Source organism: Ictalurus furcatus, chromosome 6 (assembly GCF_023375685.1).
Source record: "Ictalurus furcatus strain D&B chromosome 6, Billie_1.0, whole genome shotgun sequence".
Lineage (NCBI taxonomy): Eukaryota > Metazoa > Chordata > Actinopteri > Siluriformes > Ictaluridae > Ictalurus > Ictalurus furcatus.
The window spans coordinates 20,113,263-20,125,780 of NC_071260.1; the positions used below are offsets into that span (position 1 = coordinate 20,113,263).

The window sequence follows — 12,518 nt, forward strand, 5'->3', positions numbered from 1 at the left end:
TAACTCTTCTTAAAGGGCTCATAAATTTCTTGTTTTCTTTTATCAAATTTAGATAAGTTTTTATATCAATTTAATTAATTAAAATTTTTAAATTCAACCCCAAGCATTGACTGTTCAGACTGCTAAGGTCAGGCATACACCTCTGCAGTTACATGACGTACACTGATCCACCGGCTGTTAGGATCCTGAACACCCACTAACTAGACTCCCATTACTTTGCACATGCCACTGTAGTGCACCTGCTCTTTAGACTGTCTGCCCGCCTCCTATACATACATTTCCTCTATTATGCACTAGGATCATTGCACATCACTTCACCACTACTATTATCACAAGGCAGGGTATCCCCCCTCTCCCAATGTTACTGCATCATAATATTTCTAATATTCCTTAATTATTACATTCCTTTACAGTTCTATATTTTTCTTGTTCGCTACCTTTTGTCTATGTACATCTTATTTTATATTTAATTACCTTTATTACTTTTCACTCTTGCTTATTTGCACAGTCCTGGTGTCCTACTCTGCATTTCACTATGCATTGTACCCTGTCTAACTGTGTATGGGACAAATAAAACCTCTGAATCCTTTTATATTAATACATTTATTTATAAAATAACTGTCCCCATATAAATGATTATGAATATATTCGTTGTTAAATTCTGTATGTTATAAGCCTTGGATTATGTTGAGCACCTGCAAAGTCCCCGTGAATTAGCTGTTATTGGAAAGATAATGTATTTGAAATAAACTTGTGATTTGATTTGCTACTATCAGAGCTGCTGTTATAGAATCAACACTTAATTCTATAACAAAACTATATAATACGCTTCTCTAATTAATCACTACTTTCCGACCAATCTGATTAGAGAATTCAGCAGAGCTGTGGTATCAATTCCTTTAATTGACATAGATGAAATATTTTGAAGAATGCAGAATTAAATAAATAATTAAATAAATAACGAAACTTTTCAAATGGAACACATTCTTTACTTTTACTCCCACTATTTCCTTCTCTCACTCTCTCTTTTTTTTTTTTTTTTTTTTCCTCAGCTCGAAATGAAAATTTACATGTAGGTCATCTACATTAGCATCTCACACAGTTTAGTGCTCCTCCAAAAGGGACACAACAAACTCCAGGCGTTCCTCCTCTTTCTTGTTATCTTTCAGATCAGAGGACTGTCCTGGTTATTTAGTTTTCCCCAGGACTCTCAGTATTTCATGACTGCCCATGCTATGGTTTGTGACCATCACATCCGTGTTTAGTGGATTTCATAATTCTCCAACCAACTCAAGGATGAACAGACCCTGATATGTAACTCCACTACAAGCTAGCTTAAATTTGTATGACTTTATCAAAGCCTTCTCTGAAGTCATGGAAATGTCCTCTTTGTATCCATCATCAAAGAGATTACAGGTATGAAAGGCAGTGGGTACTGGTGTATCAAAGAGATATATTTCTTCTGGAAACCCAATAGTTGTTATCTTCCTCCGCAAAGAACACCCAGTATCAACCTGGCCCTTCATGAGCCTTGATGTGTGCGAACAATGAGCCTGAGGTCAAGCTGCTGCTAATGCTGCTTTCAAGTGCATGACAACAGTGAACACAGTGAACACACCAAACCAAGGGTTAAAGTTTTTCAGATTTCATGTTTACTAGTCAAACAACTTTCTAAAGCTACAAACAATGGATATATACTATATTATATTCCATAGCTGAATGTATACACAACTGTTTTTATTTAATGCAGAGAATGTGTTGTCCCACAACTAAGCCATCTTTTAAACCAAAGTGAAACAACATTCAAGTGGCCTTTCCAAAATGAATATTTAGGCTTGATTCAAATTATCTAATTAACATTTAAAAAATCATTTGAAAAATTTATTTGATATTGGAAACCCAGAAATACAGTATGAGAGTAGTGAGTTGAAATAAAAAACATTAAAAATTACTGGTATTTTGGAAATAAAATGTAAAAAAAAAAAAAAAAAAAAAAGGAAAAAAAAAGAAAGAAAAAAAAAAGGCAATCTTGTATGCCCTGTGTGTGTTGCCCTCACCAAAACTGGACACATCCAGTTTCAAAAACATCACCTGGTCTGTTTACATTCTTCAACTGTCCAGTTTCTATGAGCTTTTGCCAAATGTAGCCTCAGATTCTTGTTCTTGGTTAACACCACAGTTTTAAAGAGTGGTTATTTGGTGACTGTCGCCTTCCTGTCAGCTTAAACCAGACTGGTCATTTTGCTCTCTCATCAGCAGGGGTATTTTTATTATTATTTTTTTTTTAATCTGCAGAACTGTAGCTCATTGTATGTTTTTATTTATTTATTTATTTATTTTGCACCAGTGTATATAAACTATAGAGCCTGTTGTGTATGAAAAGCCCAGAAGATCAGCCATTTCTGAAATACTCGGATCAGCCTGTCTGATTTTCAAAGACAGGTGTACTGGTGTTCCTAATAAAGTGGTCTGTGAGTCTATGTTGAGTATTTTAAATCAGTGTTGCTGTTGAAATGTCAATACTGAACCTGTGATTTTGCTCCTATGAATCTGACTACTCAGTGTATAGTTACATGATTACATGCACTGATTCTTATGACATGATTAATAATGTTTTCTTCTTGCCTCAGGTACTACTACCTGGCTTTCCGGGCCCATCAGATACCAGAAAGCAGTAAGGAAAATGCTGTCATTATTTTACAGAAAGCCAAGCTGGACAACTGGGTTCTTGGCAGGACCAAGGTACAGTCATCATTCACTGCACACGCTTGACTAAATCAGCTGGGCAATAGGGTGATGAAATACCTGTTCTACACAACATAGGGCTGTTTTTTCCCACCCCATCCGTTGCATACAAAACAAACTCCGCTCTTTGATTCTCTTGCTCCATCTTTCATTCTCAGCCTCTTTCATTTTCTCGCTCTTTCTCTCTGAAGAGTTAAATCCCTAAGCAGAGAGGGGTTGTTATCTATGACTCTAATTGACCAGATGGTTGGCATCTGCAGCTTTGGAAGAAAAAAAAAGAACGAAAAAAAAAACAAGAAGTTCAAAGAGTGCTTTTCCCCTATAAGCCCCTTGATTGCAAACATTGTGTGTGTTTTTGAGAGGTGAGGGTACCCTCTGCGTATGAATGTGTGTGCGTGTGCGTGTGCGTGTGTGTGTGTGTGTGTGTGACAGGTGTTTCTGAAGTACTACCACGTGGAGCAACTGAATTTGTTGTTGAGAGAGGTGATGGCTCGGGTGGTGGTAATCCAGGCCTACACTAAAGGATGGCTGGGGGCGAGGAGATACCACAAGGAGAAAGAGAAACGCAATCATGGGGCAATCATCATCCAGTCAGGTACAGCACAACTATAGGGCATGACAGGAGCTCTGGATTCTACTTTCTTCTTAGATTAATAGACACTGAGAAAGTGCTTTCAAGTTTTTCACCTGAGAATAGTGATCAGTCCGTTTTCTGTGCAATTGTGCATTGGGCTGTGCATTATTCTTCCATTGCTTCATATCAGGGTTATTCAATTAATATTTGTAAAGGTCCAGTTACATAAAATTACTTTTCTTTCAAAATTCTGCATCGACTATAATTAAATGATAACTGTAGTAACCTTTTACTACTTAACAATTAATGATTCATTTATAGCTATAAATAAAACAATTTAAAATGGTTATGTTTTTGTGTATGTGTAGTTCTTTTTCAGTCAGAACATATATGGCATCAGTTTCGAATTTGACGCGAGGAGAATAAAGACATTCTTCTCACTCCATTCATCTTTAATCATTCTGCTTTCAGTTCTTGTTTAATGAGCCATGTTGTCAGTTCACTAATCAGACCACATAGGGTAAATAAAAGGAAAAATCTATGAAATTCTTTGAAAATTTTTACCTTTCTGATGCAATGTCTCTAGCCCTGTAGCTAATCTCTGGTCCAATGAGCTGCCGTCAGCTGAATAATTTATATAAAACCATGTGATTGGTTGCAGTGGAGGATCTGTTGCAGAAGCCATGATGGATCATGTTTAGTCACTGAACTTCTGCCAGTTTTGTTTTGTTGTTTTTTTCATATGTTGATTGTGTTGCATTATTTTTTAAGTGCTACATTTGATCTGCTGAAATACTTTGCTGGGTCCACAACTGGACTGTGGTTAGCCAAGTCAACATCTACTCTATATTCTATAAACTTTTTTTTAACCAGAGACTAACAATCTGTGATTCCACATTTTGTCTTTTTTTTTTCTCATTACTAAGTGACCCATACGAAATCTAAGTATCTGTGCTGAATCCTTGCCATGGTACCTAGATTAATGAAGATTACACAAATACATCTGCAAAAACACTCGCTGGTTAGAGCAGCTTTTCTACTCGACAGTATGGAATGGCAGGCTTCAGTATTAGCAAAGTCTTCCAAAGTTTCTTTCACGTTTCAAATGTCCTTTTTTTTGTGGCTTTAGGGGTGGAATCATATTTTTATTCAAAAATGTAACACTGCATATTTTTTAATGTATTTAATCAGAGTAATGTTTTCTTGTTGTTGATATTTAGCCAGATTCCTTCCCAAATAGCTTCTTATTCACTCTGTATCCTCACTACACAGGGTAAACCATGATGGTATTGTAGAATTTAACAAGTGCACTCAGCAAAATAATTTTTTAATGTGTTTTAATATGTTGAAATTTGGCATTATTTGGATTGTTCACTGCTATTACTGCAAAGCAACGGATTTACTATGTCTTGTGCTCAGTAGTTTTCTCTGTGAGGGAGATGTACAGCGTGGCTGTAGGCCTATTTCTAAACTGATATATAAATCTCAGTTTCTAGAAGGGTTTTGCCTCGATTGATTAGGTGGTTTCATATCGCGTATTTAATTAGATGACAGCTTGTGCCCATCTCCAGAGAACGCCTTCTACTTTTACAAGTACTGTTATGTAATGGAAAATAGACCCACATACTCGATTAGGATTTTGGTTCGTTCTGGATTTGGATTTGTAACCCTAACGTGCTGTACCATATTGTCCAGTGGAAAAGTACTGTAACTCCCTCTCTTCTTCTTTCTCTCTCTCTCTCTCTCTCTCTCTCCCTCTCTCTGTGTAGCATGGAGGGGTTATGTAGCCCGTCAACATGTGAAGCGGATTAAGCAGGATCGGGAGAATGCAGCCGTGCAGATTCAGTCAGGTAATGATCTCAGCTCTTCGAAGCCACAGCTATACACCACAGATCCTCCCTCCTTGTACTTAGAAATATTGTGGGTGGATTGTGCATGTATTCATACAGTTCTTAAAAAACAAATTCTTAAAACTAGGCTGTTTTCAGAAAGTCTCCTTATTTTCAACAAATAAAACCCATAGAGATAATGAATTAATAATGATCCAGAGAGGAAAAGTTTGAGAGTTTGGGCCTCAGCATTTGGTCCCCATGTTTCAGTGGAGCGGTGCATATTGAGATCCTTTCTTTTCTTTCATCTCTTTCCCAGTGTAGGCAGTGGAGGAGAGGAGAAGGGAAAGGGGGGAGGAGGTGGTGGTTTATCCCCTTCTGTTTCCTTGCCACTTCCTCTCTCAAATTCCCGGCCTATTACAGCCCTCTCACATACCAGAAACAAGATGCCTTTTTATACTGTCAACCTTTTCATCTGAAATGTAAATGAATTCTTACTCACTGTGGCCTGGCAGAGATCAAAGTGGGCATATTAACCTTCTTGGGGTGCCCCCTCCCTCGCTCCACTACTCCTTTGAGGACATGTGGAGGGAGGGAGAGGGCGGGAGCAGGGTACCGGGGGAGGCAGGAGAGAGGGAGGGACAGGGAGGAGAGATGCCATTGTTCTGCTCTGCTCTCTTCAAGTGCTGCTCACCTCCTTCTTGGCACAGAGGCTTTTATGTGTGTGTCTTTCTCACTCATGTTCTGTCTTTCTCTCCCTCTCTCTGTTTTTATCACTCTCTCTCTTCCTCACTTTCTCCCAGCCCTCCATGTGCCCAATATTAAAGCCACTTGTAAATAGACCAGATGAACAATTCTGTTGCACTGAGAAAAGCCAGCTGACATGCTTTAGTTGATGTGGTCCCTCAGTATGCATGAAGGCATGCTGATGTGTGTTTGTATTGCTTCGTCGTGGGGGGTCGGGAGTTTTCAAAGTCAAGGGCCTTGAACTCCTGCTATATCACTCCAGCACGTTCACATTGTTACATGCAGGTCTTTGAGTTGGGCTGCTGTAGCAATTTTAACATAGACCTTTCACATGAGAACATCGCAAACTCAAAGCACATAAATTAATCACCACCCTGGTATGTGCCGCTGCATATTCTCTTGCTCTGTGTTGCCTTCACTCTTTGTATGTATGTATCTGAATTTTATACTGTTAATATGGAGTGTGTTTGGCTCATTTACTCCTCACTGGACTTTGCTCAGCTTAAAATGGAGCACTCTGTTTTAATTGCTGAACCCCATTTAAACCAGAATATATGAATGTTTCTGCATTTTTAGTCCAACTGCTTCGCTTTCATGTGCATTCAGTTTTGGGTTGTTTCTCTTCTCAGTTAATTTGTAATTCATAAAGTAATTATGTACTATAATAATTACTGATATTTGATTATAATCATCCATGCATGCTTTGGGTGTGTGTTTTAATGCCAAGGAGAATTTCCAAGTAAGCACCAGTTTGTCTATTTGAATGAAATATCGAAACTTGAATTTTATTTTCATAAAATTGCTTTCATGAAACAAACTAGGCAGCAAAATGAAGAAAAAGTCTGTTCCAATGACTAGTGTTGACATTTGTCACTTTGTCACAGCATACAAAGGACACAGAGTCAGAAAAAAGTACAGAGAGAGTTACCAGCAATCTTCATCTGCTTCTAAATCAACCAGGTACGTGTGTGTGCGCGTGTGTGTGTCCATTACACATTCCTGTTTAAAGTGTTTTATTCCTTCTAGTAGGGTTCCCACAGCTATCTTTAGCGTTTTTTGGGAGACTGCATATGTCTTTTGTCATGAAAACCCCATTTAGGAGTGGGTGTGTGGGTCTGTGGGTGTGTGCGCCCCCTGTTTGCCTAATAATAACAATAATAACAAATAATTCATGAATTGTCATGCCCCTACAAAGTGTGTGTCCCTACAAATATTTGGCCACATTCCTTCACATACACCTTCAAAATAATGTCATATAATATCTCTAATTACTATGAAAACAAACACAAATCTACCATTACAAGGTAGAAAATGGTCTTTTGTGAAACCACAAATAGTTTATTTAGAGTGCACGCTACAATTTTCAGCCTTCAAGAAAACAAGCATACATGATTGTATAAAATAAATAGCATAATATTTTTTTCATGAAAAGTTTTCTTACATCATTTTCTTAGTGGTAATATTGGTAGTAATAAGTTTCATTTATATATGTAGCACCTTTCTTAGTCAAGGTCACTGTTCAACAGTAGGCAAATAATAAATAAACACGTAATCACATAATCAAGATACGAGCAGTTGGATCAAGGTACATAAATGAGATACTAAAGAACAACAACTGCTTCATTGTTTTTTAGACTAATATTCATAATGACACATTGAATGTCTTTCAGTTTTGCTGTCTCTCTCTCTCTCTCTCTCTCTCTCTCTCTATGTGTGTGTATGCATGTTTGTGCGTGTGTTCGTGTGTGTGCGCGTGCATTCATGTGGGGTTCTTCTGGAGGGATTTTTGTGAGCTTGTTTACATCCTAATTCTCAGTGGTGAAACTTTATTATTCTGTTTAATCATTCCTGGAGAGGATCCATATAGATTTATTTTGACATCAGCTGCCCATTTTCCTTCTGGATGATTCATTAGTCTGTGTACATACTTGTGTTTTTTGGTTAGTCTTGTTCTGGAGATCTCAACAATCTTTTCACTCCTGTGTGCGAGTTTTTGATTTTGATTTTTCTTCTATAGTCTTGGCTACACAGACAAGAAGCAATGAGACAAGAGCTTAGGCTTTCAGCTTTTAATTCCTGATATTTACATCTAGATCTGTTAAACAACATAAAACATAGAACCTGTAATATCAGACCACTCAATTTGTAGGCGAGCAAAAGTATGCAAACAGATAAGTGTTGAAGTAAATTAAAGTAAATAACACTCAATACTTGGTGCATATTCCTTGCTTGCAATAACTGTATCAAGTCTGTGACTCGCTGACATCACCAAATTGTTAGTTTCTCATTTTGTGATGCTTTTACTGCAGCCTCTTTCAGTTGTTGTGTAATTCTAGGGATTTCTTCCTTCAGTCTCCTCTTGAGGAGGTGAAATGCTGTTCAATTGGATTAAGGTCTGGTGGTTGGTTTGACCAGTCTAAAACCTTCCCCTTTTCCCCCCTGATGAAGTTATTTGTTGTGCTGCCAGTGTATTTTGGTTCATTGTCTTGCTGCATGATGAAGTCCCTCCTAATTAGGTTGGATGCATTTCTCTGTACATTGGCAGACAGAATGTTTCTGTAGACTTCTGAATTCATTCTGCTGACATTCGCCACACTTTGGTGGAGGTTAATCTTGGTTCTGGAGCTTTTATGGTTCGTCTGTATTTCTTTGTGAATTCCAATCTGGTCGTCTGATTATTACTGCTCATGAGCAGTTTGTATGATGTTGGTATGGTCTCTGTATTTCTGCTCTCGAAGTCTTCTTTGAATGGTGGATTGTGATAACTTCACCCTTGCCCTGTGGAGGTTGTTGATGTCACCGACTGTTTTTTTTTGTGTTTTTATTCACAGCTTTCACAATGTTCCTGTCATCAGCTGCTGTTGTTTTCCTTGGCCGACCTGTTTCATGTCTGGTTGTTAGTACACCAGTGGTTTCTTTCTTTTTCAGTACATTCTAAGTTGCTTTATTGGCTATGCCCAATGGCTTTGATCGATTTTTCACTCTTATCTCAGCTTTAAAATGACTTGCTTTCTTCCATATGTAGAGAGCTCTATGGATTTCATGTAGGTTCAGCTTTTTTAACAACAAATGAAATCTTCAAAAGCAAAACCCAGGGCTCAGTCCAAGAGTAGATGTTCAAAACTATTAATTGTTTAGTCAATCTAACAGGGCACCCCTGGGCAACAAGAACACACACACATATATCAGTCACATGTTCCAGTAGTTTTGATTGCTTGAAAAATGGGTGGGTTCAAACAAAAGGTGCCATGTTCTAAGTTGTTTAACACATCTAGATGTAAATATCAGGAAATGAAAGCTGAAATTCTGATCCATCGTCTCATATTCATCTTTTGATGACACAAATATCGTCATTGTATAGCCAAAACAAACAAAAAAAAAAGAACTGCCCATTCCAATACTTTCTGAGTGAACTGTAGGCTACTATCTCAGTCTGTTAGTAATATTTTATTTTCTCCTCAGGGAAAGCACATCTCCGGGAAGAGGCTCTGACTGTCAAACTCATAAGGACAAGGTCAGAAATGAATACTTTACTATTGTAAGGCGTTTCATGTCCAGGGCATTGCTCTGAGTTCAACACTCAGCACTCTGCATATAAGCACAAAGCTTCTAAGACTGAAGTCCTTTTTGAGTTGTGAGACAGACAGACACACAAAAAAAGAGAAAGTTCACATTCTCAACTCTCATCTCAGCACAGAGGGAGAGAGAAAGAGCGAGAGAGGAAGGGAGGTACAGGGAAGGAGTGAATCAAAAGGCTGGAAATCCGTGCTGGAGAGTAAATGCTAGCTTCTCCCTGAGGTGATTTGTCTTTGCGCTTCTCTCTCTACAGATGTTAGGGCCCTTTTTTTAGTAAAGACCTCAGGTTCTTTGCTAGCACTTTGATATCCTGCTCGAATTCAATATGTGAAATAGAGGAGCCACTCTGTGACTTGGAGCACATTGCCTGGCTTTGATGTCTGATCCAATTTTTGCTGCTCACCATTTGATGTTGAAAGGATGAGATGAAGAAAACGTACAGTTTTTGCCAGTAACTCTGCTGAGCATATGTAAGATTAAAAAAGCAAAATCCTTTGGAGGATGTACTTAGAAATGTTAAGCAGATTAATACTTTCCTATAGCTTTTTTATTCAAAGATAAAAATTAAATATGTGAGGAAGTCTGCCTTCGTTATTTCCAGCATTACAATTAAGCCACTGAGACAGAAAGCACACTCACCCAGGGAGAGAGCGCACGAGTTAAAAAAGAACTCCGGCATCTGTGCATTAGCAATTACCGTTGCAAAACACACTGCTAATGGGTGCTAATAAATATCTCTGCCAGAGCAGTGAACTCGGTCATTTAAAGTTCTGAGCCTGCTACCTTTTTCATTTTGTACTTATTTGTTGAATTCAATGTATTACTTGTTGCATTTTCTTACTTTTTGACACTGTGTGGATGTTTGTGTATAATTCTCTCCCTCTTTTTAAGGTTGTCTCTGTCATTGGTGACAGGCAGACTGACGTTGGCAGTGAAGGGAAAAGCACGGTAGATGCGTTTGTAGTGAAGAATAGTGGAGAGAGAGACAGAGCAACACATCGCAAACAAGGTCAGGTCTTCCAGACACAAACACAAGCACAAAAGAATGACACACAAGCAATACTCAGACAGGATACTTGAAGTTACATACACACACAAGCCCTTTTCACACATGTAACTTTATGTGGGAATTCAAAAGTAAATGTGAACCCAGTTCAAACCAGGAAGACTGACTCAACAAATTGACCAGGATGAGACTCACCAAATGTTGACAGTAGCAAGTGACAAATCATATGTAGTTTATCGTGTATGCGTGTACACACACACACACCTGACCATCACACCCATATGTGCTTCTTCCCCAAACAGTTGCCATAAAGCACACAGTTGTATATGATGTCTTTGTATGCTGTTGCATTACATGCATTACAATTTCCCTTCACTGGAATTAAGAGGCCCAAACATGTTCCAGTATGACAATGCCCCTTGCACAAAGTGAGCTCCATGAAGACATGGTTTGCCAAGGTTGATGTGTGAGTGTTAGAGAGCCCTAACCTCAACCCCACTAAACACTGACTGCACCCCAGGCCTTGTCTGATATCAGTGTCTGACCTCAATTCAATTTTATTTGTATAGCGCTTTTTACAATGGACATTGTCTCAAAGCAGCTTTACAGAAATATATATACGCAGGATACAGCTTTTAAATGTGTGGATTAATCCCTATTGAGCAAGCTGGTGGTGACGGTGGCAAGGGAAAAACTCCCTAAGATGATATGAGGAAGAAACCTTGAGAGGAACCAGATTCAGAAGGGAACCCATCCTCATCTGGATAGTGTGAAAGTAAAAACCTCACTAATGTTCTTGTAGCTGACTGGGCAAGTCCCGACAACCATGCACCAAAATCTAGTGGAAAGCCTTCCCAGGGGCCAAAGGGGGACTAAATCTGGAATGGGAAGTTCAAGAAGCACATATAGGCATGATGGTCAGCTGTCTACAAATATTTGGCCATAAAGTGTAGCTTCTAAAGCCATCTAACTGAACACAAATTAAACGATGCACTAATCAGTGTGAAAATTGGTTGTTTGAGCTACATGCTACAAGGTAGGCTTCATAATAGCTTCGTGGGCAGATTAACAAAGCTGTTAGCTGTGCTAGCTACATACACTCATCAGAGGCACTAACAGTCTCTGCTACTTCCTTCCAAGCTTAATTTTTCTTCGTAATCTTTCAATGCACATTTAATAAGGGGTTGTATATGGCAGGATAAGATGAAACCCTCCTAGGTTTCTATTCCATTTTTGGTGTCAAAAAGTAAATGGGAACTTGCAGGTAGTAGCTAAAGTTGTGAGTGGAGAGCTGAAGAAACATCAAACAACACACACCACAAAAGTGGTCAGAGGAATCGTTTGAGCCAATCATTTGGATTCGTCAATTTAACACACAGAATTGAGAACATCTCAATTTAAATGACATTTTATATGCTGTCACTTTGTTGTTTGCCACTGTCACTGAAATGATGCCTGTAGTACAATAACTGGAAACCATGTGTGAACAGAAGTCAATATATTGTCAGGATGACTTCTTCATTACATTAATCCTACAATGCTGGTTTAAAACACTAGTGCTATGGACTGACAAAAGGAGGAAAATGTTAAGCAGACAAAAAGAGTGTTTCAGAAGCAAAGGAGCTTTTGTCCATTAGTATAGAAAATGAAATCAGATGAATGGCACAGTACAGGATGCAGACACTTATAAGCCCTCAACAGCAAATCCTGATAATGTGGTGTGAACAGAGAGAAAGTATTGAGATTTCAATTTCTTGCTACATATCTCATCTTGTGTAACGACTTTCATGGGAAAATATGAATGTGGGAATCTGTTTAAAAAGAAGAATACACGTGCACACACACACACACACACACACACACACACACACACATGTAGATAAAGTGGCAGTTAATCACCTGCTCAGAGAGTCAGAATCCCCCTCTTTGACTCTTGAAAGTGGATCTTTTAAAAACCTTAGTACAGAAAATCTCTGTCTCTGTTTTTATCTGTTTTTTATTTGCTCTGTCTCCTGTCCTCATGCATTCCTACATTAATAAT

General features: G+C 38.4%; 1 protein-coding gene across 1 annotated transcript in view; it reads left to right on the forward strand.

Annotated features, from left to right (window-relative positions):
- Positions 1-12,518, forward strand: part of myo3b (myosin IIIB) — an 83,571-nt gene that overhangs the window by 50,236 nt on the left and 20,817 nt on the right. The window contains exons 26-30 of the mRNA XM_053627894.1: positions 2,631-2,742; positions 3,178-3,340; positions 5,089-5,310; positions 9,358-9,409; positions 10,305-10,480. Of these exons, the coding sequence (XP_053483869.1) occupies positions 2,631-2,742; positions 3,178-3,340; positions 5,089-5,310; positions 9,358-9,409; positions 10,305-10,480 (725 nt within the window). The remainder of the gene's footprint in view (positions 1-2,630; positions 2,743-3,177; positions 3,341-5,088; positions 5,311-9,357; positions 9,410-10,304; positions 10,481-12,518) is intronic.